The sequence below is a fragment of the Sinocyclocheilus anshuiensis genome, unplaced genomic scaffold, assembly GCF_001515605.1.
Source record: "Sinocyclocheilus anshuiensis isolate Anshui unplaced genomic scaffold, SAMN03320099.WGS_v1.1 scaffold308, whole genome shotgun sequence".
NCBI classification, from domain to species: Eukaryota; Metazoa; Chordata; class Actinopteri; order Cypriniformes; family Cyprinidae; genus Sinocyclocheilus; species Sinocyclocheilus anshuiensis.
This window is the reverse complement of record NW_015558619.1, coordinates 1,688,717-1,699,135: the sequence shown is the minus strand read 5'-3', so window position 1 is coordinate 1,699,135 and position 10,419 is coordinate 1,688,717. Positions and strand designations below refer to the sequence as shown.

General features: G+C 35.0%; 1 protein-coding gene across 1 annotated transcript in view; it reads left to right on the top strand.

The window, feature by feature from the left end:
* Positions 1-102: 102 nt before the first annotated feature.
* eml6 (EMAP like 6) overlaps positions 103-10,419 on the top strand; it is a 60,010-nt gene continuing 49,693 nt past the window's right edge. Inside the window, exon 1 of the mRNA XM_016476356.1 lies at positions 103-1,551. Coding sequence (XP_016331842.1) covers positions 1,355-1,551 — 197 coding nt within the window. The 5' untranslated portion in view covers positions 103-1,354. The remainder of the gene's footprint in view (positions 1,552-10,419) is intronic.

Here is a 10,419-nt window from a genome sequence, read left to right as displayed (position 1 = left end):
AATATAACATAATATAATATAATATAATATAATATAATATAATATAATATAATATAATATAATATAATATATAATATATAGCAAAACCTTATTGCTGGCTCTCAGATGGATAGGGTAAGAATGTTCTTGGCTGAAGACCCGTATGTTCAGCACCTTGGACAGCGCGTCCTGAGCGCTCATGGGGTTTGAAGTCATTTTCGCGCGGCAGAGCGTCACTGGAGACCGTTTAGAACTACAAATCCCATGATTCCTTGCGCTGCGCAGCTTTCTCCGCTGGTCGGCATAATCGGAAACGGGCCACAAGGCGTCGTAGTAACCAAGCCGAATGGCTTACTAGAAACCAGAAATCATATTCTCCAAAATATTACGTCAATAACTCAACTCAAAGCGCCTTTACGCCCTCAACGCTGCGCTGAGTTCGCGGTGGAGGGATTAATCCACCTAAACCAGCTCGCGCGGCTCTTTTCCTCCGTTTAAGAATGAGGATAGTTGCACCTCACACCCGGTTGCTGATGATTCAGTGATCCGGATCACGCGAGGAATGGAAGAGTTTGCTTGAGGATCACCGGGAATTGAAGATCTCCAGGCGAAAGTTGAAGAGCATGAAGACGTTTTTGGGGAAGGTCTGATCGTCGGCGCGATGCTGGGCGGTCGAGAATCGTCTGACGGCTGAAATCGTGGAGGTTTTCGGAAATCCCGGAGGCAAACACGCCGACTTCTGCCCTTTAGAGAAGATTAATAGCACGATGGCTTTGAGCTGTGCCTCCTCGGTGAAGACCTGAAGTCTCTGCAGCCCTTTAAAGACGTCCAGACCTCAGTGTGTTGAAGGTGTCCAGCGTGTTGTAGATGCATTTGGATCAAGATCAACTGCTAGAGTTGTTTTTAAGGTAATGCACAGATTCAGCGTGCTTTTTAAAGGCTTTTATACTCTGGAAACCCATGCAATGGCTGTAGGTGTGACCAACTATTCCAGTATGAACATTTGTAGCCACTCTTGACTGCATTCCCTTTAATCTGGATCCAAATTTCAACATTTTCCCATCATTTTAGCCTGATTTCTTCATGCCACCCATTGGGATCTTCAGACACCCTTCCCTGTACAGGTGACCCAGCTTGTGTTCCAGTTATGATGCCCGTGCTGCATGCATGAACTTCAAGAGGGCGTTGAATGGTGGCAGTGCCGTAGGGTTGAGGGTTGGTGTTGCCTAGTGGTTAAAGATCTGAACCGGTGTCTAAAAGGCTGTAGGTTCCAACCCTACAAGAGGTGACCCATCACCATTGTGTCTTCGACACCCAAAGAAAGTCCACTAAATGGCACTTTTGTGAATGGTAGACCATTGCAGATCCTGAGAGCATGGCAGATAAGACGGCTCCCCGCTGTCAGCTGAGGCTGGAGTGGATTCATGGATACAGAGGACATCAGTGCAGGAATAACCTGTACTACACCGCGGGGAAGGAGGTCGTGTATTTCGTGGCTGGAGTCGGAGTGGTTTACAACACAAGAGATCACACACAGAAGTTTTACTTGGGACACAACGACGACATTATTAGGTATGAGGACGCTCTTCATAACAGTATGCATTATGAAAATATCAAAAACTTACAATGATATTACCATGCACTATGGTAATGCCATTGCATTCTTTTAAATGCAGTATCATGCATGGTAAATTAATATGGCAGTCTATTTCAGTACTATGGTATGTATCAAAGTACCACGATAAAACCATGATTTTGGAATATGTACCATAGTAATGTCATGGCATTTTTGGAGTACCATGATACCACATTTTTTGGACACATACTATGGCAATACCATGTTTTCTTGGCCATGTACTATGATGATACTATGTTTTTTTGTACGTTTACCATGGTAATACCATTGTATTCTTTGAAACGCTACAAGGTATGATGTAAATACCATGGTAGATTAACATGGTAATTTTTATTACCATTGTATGTGACAAAGTACAATGATAATACCATGTTTTTTAAATATGTACCATGATAATTTCATTATATTTCTTGAAAAACCATGATATTGCAATTTTTTTGGACACATACTATGGCAATACCATGTTTTTTGGACGTTTACCATGGCAATGCCGTTGTATTCTTTTAAATACCACAAGGTGTGATGCAAATAATATTGTAAATGAATATGGTAATCATTCAGTACCATTGTATGTAACAAAGTACCATGATAATACCGTGCTTTATAATATATTCCATAGTAATGCCATGGTATTTCTTGGAGTACCATGCTATCGCAATTTTTTGTGTTTTTCTGGATATGTGCCTTGGTGATACCATGTTTTTTGGATATATTTACCATTGGCAATGCAATTTTATTGTTTTAAATTTCACAAAGTATGATATGATATAAATACCATGGTAAATTAACATGACAATCATTCAGTATCATTGCATGTAAAAAAAAAAGATAATACCATGTTTTTAATATATTCCATGGTAATGTCATGGTATTTCTTGGAGTACCATGATATCACAATTTTTTGGACAAATACTATGGGAAAACCATTGGTGATACCATGTTTTTTTTTTGGGACATTTACCATGGTAAAGTCATTGTATTTTTATATGTCATGAAATGTCATGCATATACCATGGTGAATTAATATAATAATATTATAAGAATACCATGATAATACCATATTTGAATATGTACTCTAGTAATGTCACGGTATTTTGAGTTTTTTGCACATTTACCATGGAAATGTCATGTTTTTCTGGACATGTACCACAGCAAATATGTGTTTTTTTTGTACATTTACTGTTGTATTGCCATGGTATTTCAAAAAAAAAAATAGAGTAGCATGTGTTACTAGAATAATAATTGGTGGTATATATCATAATACTCTCATACGCTAGTGTGTTTATTGGTTGTTTGTGTGCCGGTGTGTAGTGTTGACAGCAGTTGTTCCTCTCTGATAAAGCGGTTTGTTTCTGAGACACCTGATGCTATCTGAACGCCGGCACGCCTCTTCATCCGCACATTTATCAGACCGTCGTCTCCCGGACGGATCAATGCATTCCAGCTTTACAATGGATACGGTCCTCGAACAGGCGAGGGGTCAGGACTCGGATTTTGGAGTGAAATAGAGTTGATATGCAGAGATGGCAGCAGGATGACCCTAATGGAGGGCAGCGCTTCTCTAAAAAACCTTTTCTTGTTCAGCAAAGCTATGTGATTTTTATGTGAGAGATGGGCCGATACGGTGAGGAAGTGACCGCAATTTGTCCTCACTCTCGCCTCCAGGTGACTCGTGTAAAAGAGGACGCTTGTGTTTCTAAAAATATTTAACTTAAACTAATAAACTTAATGTGATGCATATTTGTTAGTCAAATGAAGCAGGTCAGATTTATTTAATGCACTGTAAAAATTATTTTTCGAATTTAGACAAAACAAATATCATTGGAGTACATTTTGCAAGAAAATACTATTTTTTATACTTTAGAATTTCATGATCAATTCAATGTGTTACTTGCAATTTCTTTGTAATTAATTGTAAAATTTACAAGTGAAAATAGTTTCTACCATTCATTTATTTATTTGCATCACATTATGTTTAATAGATTGTATTAAATGCATAAAGATGCATACAGTTAATAATAAACTATGCCATGTTTTTTCATTTATTTAATTGTAGTTTATTTATTTGCATCATATTAATTTTATAGTTTGTTTCTATTAAATGCGTGTAGATGCATATAATTAATTATAAGCTATGCTATGTTTATTTATTTGCATCACATTAAGTTTATTAGTTTGTTTATATTTAAACTGCAGTCCAAACGGATGTATATTTTATATGCAATTCAAATACATAAATCTTAAATTTAGGCTTCCATATTTTATTTGAGTTAGGGTGAAAGATGTATTTTGTATTAATCATATCGCAAAAAAGAATTAAAAATGCTGGTTTCTGGCATGCATCTTGCATTTTAGTCATGTTTGCATGAACATTTGTTTTATGGACTGTGTTGTGACAGAAAGCCAAGCAGATTTAGTGATATTTAGTCCCATTTTTACATTTCCCCAACTGTCTGGTCCACACAACGCCGGCTCTGTTTGCGCCCGAGGGTGGGATGCTATTCTTGTCATCTGATTCCATTCACAGCAATTATCACCTTGCCCAGATCCTCAACAGCCTGATCACTCGGATACAACGATCATGTTTGATTATAATGAAGTTTAATTGCTTGGTTAGAGTTAGAGCGCAGGTTACATTGTGTGAGCAAACAGTAACAGGATATGTGCTGAATTATGGGATGCTGGTGTCTTGTTTTAGGCTGACCCTGCAATTGATGGATTTGGTAATTAGTGTTAATTGTCTGAAGTGTCCTGTCACCTCGTTTAGCAGGTCTCTCTGTAATGTGCACCTATAAACGGAAACCACAGGACAGCGTTTGTGTTATTGCTGTAATTGTATGTGTTATGTTTATGGAAACTCTGACATTCAGTGTTGTTGGCTTTTGCAGATTGTATTATATTAGGAACACACACACACACACACACGCACATACTGGTCATGGTCGACGTAGACTGAAGAGTGAGTATATTAACCCAGTTCATCTCGCTGCCTGAGGGGGAACTTTGCTATTAAAAGTCATATTAAAAGTACTATGCAGAAACACATGATGCCAGTGGCACTGAGGTATAAAATGTGCTTTTACTGCAGTCGAGAGCCAAATCCAAGGAACTTCCCATGTCTTTTGGGGCAACATTAGAGCAGCCTGGTGTTTTACACAACAATTATTCAATGTGTTTTAAGTCAGTCATCACTAATATTAGAGGTCATAGTTAGTGTTAGTGATTTGTACAGTCCTTGAGCTCTAAAAATTAAACTTTAGTGTAGGCCTGGGCGATAAAACGGTATCGATATTTATCGACGGTACACCTTCGATATCGATATAAAAATGTTAGATATAGGCACGTACTATGAGTGACGCAGACAGCACACACAAGCATGAACACATGCTGAATTGAGTGCTGTGCCTGCCTGCGATGAGGAGATTGTGAATAAAGAATGAATATTAGTCGAATTTAAAATAAACATTTGCATTTGAATGTTAGGTGTACATCAGGGAGCATCATCAGTGGCGTGATGATGTAAGTGATGTTGCATTTTAATGTTTTGTAAGTCTAGCCCACGAGACGCGCCGCTGCTGCGTTATTCATTCAAAATATTAGAGAAATATAGAAACTCAGTGCGGAGAAGATCTTGAATGGGTTAAAACCGAAACCAAGCCATTCACACAGAACGCATATTCAGCGCATTTTTAGACGGACAAATATGACTGCTGCGCTCTCACAGAAGAGATGTATAGAAAGCCATGCAAAGTTAAAACAGTTTAAACTTGTAGAAAACACGTCACAAATTTGTGGAGGTTTATTCCTTTTCACTGCTGTCTCATAGGTTTTTAAATGCAGTCTGTGTGAATGGCGCTTCTGCTCTTTGGATTAAGCAATGCATAAATGCATGATGCTGTTTTGTTCATAATTGTTTATGCAAATTACGAAACTATATTTGATTTAATTTAGAGTTAATTTAGACGTAATGCACGTTTTTATAGTTACTCCCTTGCGTTGACAATTTAAATGCGCTGCATTTTTTTGCTCTTTGCGCCCTCCTGTGGCCTTGGGAGACAATTAGACTTATACAATAAAGACCTATTTAATCTGCATATAAAACATAAGAAATGAGATGTTTAATTTTTATTGTGTTTGTTAAAACAAAAAATATTTGTTGTTTGTCTCAATAAATTGTGTTAATAATAAATACAGTGGTTAAATGTAAACATTTGTTTTCTATTGCGTTTTGTTTTAAAAAAGGTTATAAAAAATGTCAATAATTATCGATAGCGAACTATATGAAACATTATATCATTGATAATTTTTTTAGCTATATCGCACAGCCCTACTTTAGTGTGTAACTCATCCTGCAGTAAATCATGTGTCTTGTTAAGGAGAGGTGTGTGTGCTGTTATTGTTATATATTACATGCTTATTTATTTATGCAAGAAGTTTTCCTGGTAAGCAATAAAGCAAATTATTTCTACAGACCAGAATAATCATAGAGATGTGGAGGTGATCTAGTTTGTTTAACAGGTGTGTAGTCTTTTTTTTTTGGTGATTGCATCACTTCAGCATTGCAAAAAAAAAACTTCTTACTCAATATTTTTGTCTCTTTTTTCTAGTCATTTCTAGAAACAAAATTACTTAAGATATTAATTCTTGTTTAAAAAAATATCAAAATTAAGTAATTTATGCTTTAAACAAGAAAAAATACCTGCTTAAATAACTTTTCTGACCACATTGGCAGATATTTTTTTACTTTGCTTCAAGCATAGCCACTTAATTTTAATAAATTGTTCAGAATATAAGATATCTTTGAATCATTTTGCTTTTTGCTAAAATGTATTTTGATTCAAGATTGCATTTGTCATTACAAAAATTGTAACTATTATCACACAGGTCTATATATAAAGTTGGATATATATGATATTATATTATGATCTTATATGTGGCCTGTATTTTGATTTAGATTTTTTTTTCGAAATATAATTATAATATTGTCCAGCTCTTTATATAAAGTTGCATATATAAGTTTATTTAACTCTATCTGCATACATAAAGTACTGTATACTCACAAAGCAGTCTGCTTGTTTGTTTATATAATCACAGAATGTAGCTATATTATATCTGCTAATGGAATATTAAGATATTATAAACATTAACATCATAATATTCTGCAAAGCTGCTTTGAAATGTATATTTATGGTAATTAAGCACATTTCCCTCCAAATTGTAATTCCTGTAATGCATGTGAAACTTATTTTTGGGGAGTTTTGCTGTAATTTTCATGATTCTCAGTGGCGATTGTTATTCAGTTCTCTTTGCAGTGTGTAATTTCAGTATCATCAACATTATAAAATTTTTTTTTCAAAGTTGTAAATAAAACTTAAAAATTATAATTGAAAAATTATTGAAAAAAATAATTATTGGAGTATGTTTTACACGAAAATATAAATAGTTTTAAAGCTGGTTTTTTTTCTCAGTGAAACAGAATTGCAAAAATAATGACTTTTCCCAAAAACACCCACTCATCTCAAAACACTTAATTTTTTAATGCAAAATAAACATTAACATCATGATTTCTTGTAAAGCTGCTTTAAAACAATGTGTTTTGTGAAAAGCACGGTAGAAATCAGTTTGACTTTGATATTTGTGATGACAATCAAGACAAAAATACTTTTTAGTTCCACTTCTTAAAAAGAAACATTTTTTAGTTATATCGGGTTCTTGAGTTGCTATGTGATTCTTTGAAGATTAAAAACATTTTGAATGTTTTATTCTAGGTTCTTCAGATTTGTGTTTTGGTTTCCGGGTTCTTTACACTCTTAAAAATAAAGGTGCTTCACGATGCCATAGAAGAACCTTTTTGTCTAAATGGTTCCATGAAGAACCTTTAACATCTGAAGAACCTTTCTGTTTCACAAAAGCTTCTTTGTGGCGAAATAAGGTTCTTCAGATTACAAAAAGGTAAGAAAGAGATGGTTCTTTAAAGAACCTTTGACTGAATGGTTCTTTGTGGAACCAAAAATGGTTCTTCTATGGCATCGCTTGAAGAACCTTTTGAAGCACCTTTATTTTTAAGAGTGTAGATGGTTTTTTTAAAGAACTGTGTTGAAGTAGCTGCTGTTTTGAGTGGTCTAGATGATCTGCTGACTAAAGTAAAGACGTTTAGTGAGTCAAAGCACTCATTGTTCTTGTGTCTCTCAGCATGAAGGGCGAGTGTGGGGTCACTCTATCAGCCCGTATCTGACCCCGAACACAGCCAGATTAGCCCAACATTTGAGCTCTTAACCGAGGGCAGACGCTCTGTGGAATTACTGTGAGCTCAAATTCCACGCTGTCTCGTCCCATGCCGCGCCGCGTGTGAGACAGCAGAGGACACGTTTATTTGCTTTCTTGATTCTGTCTTGTCACGGTTTCAGATATGCATGATTTTGAGAGCTCATTAGGACTAAAACAACCCGACTACTCGTTTCATTAAAGCTCTCGTTGGAGATGCGTTCATAATTGCATAATTCTAATGAACAGACCCGGCTCAGTCACCGCTTTTTTTCCTACGCTTAAAAATAGCACCGTTTATTTTACCAAGTGCAAATGGAAATTTGAACAAGCAACTTGTGATTAGAATTTAAATTAATTTACGACATTGTTGTATTCTAGACTCTTAATTAAGGTGTTGATTAATTTTGTTGAATAATTTGGCTATTAAAACTAGATATCATCTCACACCATGACATGGACAGTCTGAAGATACTTAATCAGTTGTTTAAGAAAGTATTTCTACTCGCAAGAATTATTTAAAACCATTTATCTATTCTTTATAAGTGAAATAATTGACTCAGTTCTATTGAATTTTGGAAAATGATTGCATGGCTCTTTTAAATTCTTGATTCTGATTGGTCAGTTGCATCTTTGAGTGTTCATATACAGTATATTTTTGCATAATCACCATTATAATATATATTTGACCTTTGTCAAATGACCTCCTTTCACATTTCTCTAGGCGGTATCTAGTGGCTGAGAAATGGAGAAAAATTACTTCAGTATTAATTTCATGGAGAGCATAATCGCTTTGATAGTTGGTCAGATAAAGCAAAAACCATTAAAACATCGCTCAGAAGAACAAGGGATGCTTAATGATAATGGGAATAATTATTCGTAATAATATGTGAATAAATATTGGAATATTGATGCAGTATTTTGTTGCACAGCTACTTGCTTAAGGATTTGTTTATATGATTAAAGCAATATTTCACCTAAAAGTGAAAACTTGCTGATAATGTCCTCACCCTCAGGCCATCCAAGATGTAGATGAGTTTGTTTCTTCATCAGATCTGGAGAAATGTAGCATTGCATCAGTGTCTCAGCAATGGATGCTTTGCAGTGAATGGGTGCCGTCAGAATGAGAGTCCAAACAGCTGATAAAAACATCACAATAATCCACAAGTTATCCACACCACTCCAGTCCACTCCAGTTAATGTCTTGAGAAGACAAAAGCTGCGTGTTTGTAAGAAACAAATCCATAATATATAAGAGTCCATGATCCGTAATTATGCTTTCTCATTTTCCTGTTCATCTTCCTCCCTGTAGGCCTACAGTCACTGGTGTTCATTTGACTGCAGATCTTTCCCAGAACCCCTCAGCTGTTCACTGACTCACAGGGGCACAAACATGAGTAGACGCCCAACACACATGTTCTGATGGAGTGAAACTCATGGAAACATGTCTGGGAAAATCAAAGAAATTGTATTGTGCATAATGAAAATAATTTTGCATTGAAGTATTATTCTTATGGTAATTAAGCACAAAGTCTAATTCCTGTAATTATTTGAGTGTTTTACTGTAATTTTCATGATTCTCAGTGGTGACTGTCAGTCGATTCTTTTTACAGTGTGTAATTTCAGCATCAACACTATAAAAAATGTTTTTTGTAAGTTGTAAATAAAACTTAAAAATTAGTGGAATTTAAAAAATAAAAAATGATTGTAGTTGTATGTTTTACAAAAATTACAGTTTTAGTCTTTTTACTTAATTACAGTTACCATTGTTATTATTATATTATAGTTTTTACTAATATTTCGAATAAGTTTTTATTTGTATATTTTGCTTTCATTTTAAATGAAAGTTTTAGTAATATTTTGTTGTGTTTTTGTCATCTTTAAGGAGTTTTTGTTTTTTATATATTTATGTAGGGTTTTTTTGTACATTAAGTTAAACTGAATTTTAAAAAAGAAATGTTGCTTTGGCAACTAGCTGAAATAAGTTTTTAAAAAAATATATTGAATGTTTATTCGATTTCAAGTAACAAAAATTTTGTTTTTTTTAATTTTTAGTTTCAGTTTTACTTTTAGTTGACTTTAATAACCCTGGCCGTTTCTTTGTAATTGTGAAATTTACAATTTCTGTGGGAAAATTGTTTCAAAGAAAATGTTTTCCAGCGAAACAATTGCAAAAAATAATGACTTTTCCCAAAAAGTAGATATTTTCACCTCAAATTCATCCCAAAACGGGCTTAATTTTTTGTTTAAAATATAGCCTAATCTAATGTTTTTGTATCATGTTTGTGTTTTGTGGGATTCATCTGACTCCCTGTATCAGCTCCATTCAAGCCAAGACCTTGCTGCCAAAGTGTTCAGTATTAGATTTTGCTCCGATATCTGATGTTTTTATGAGTGCGCGCACACACACATACATGCACACACACACACACACACACACACACACACACACACACACACACACACATACATACACACACACACACACACACACACACACACACACACACACACACACACACATACATACACACACACAC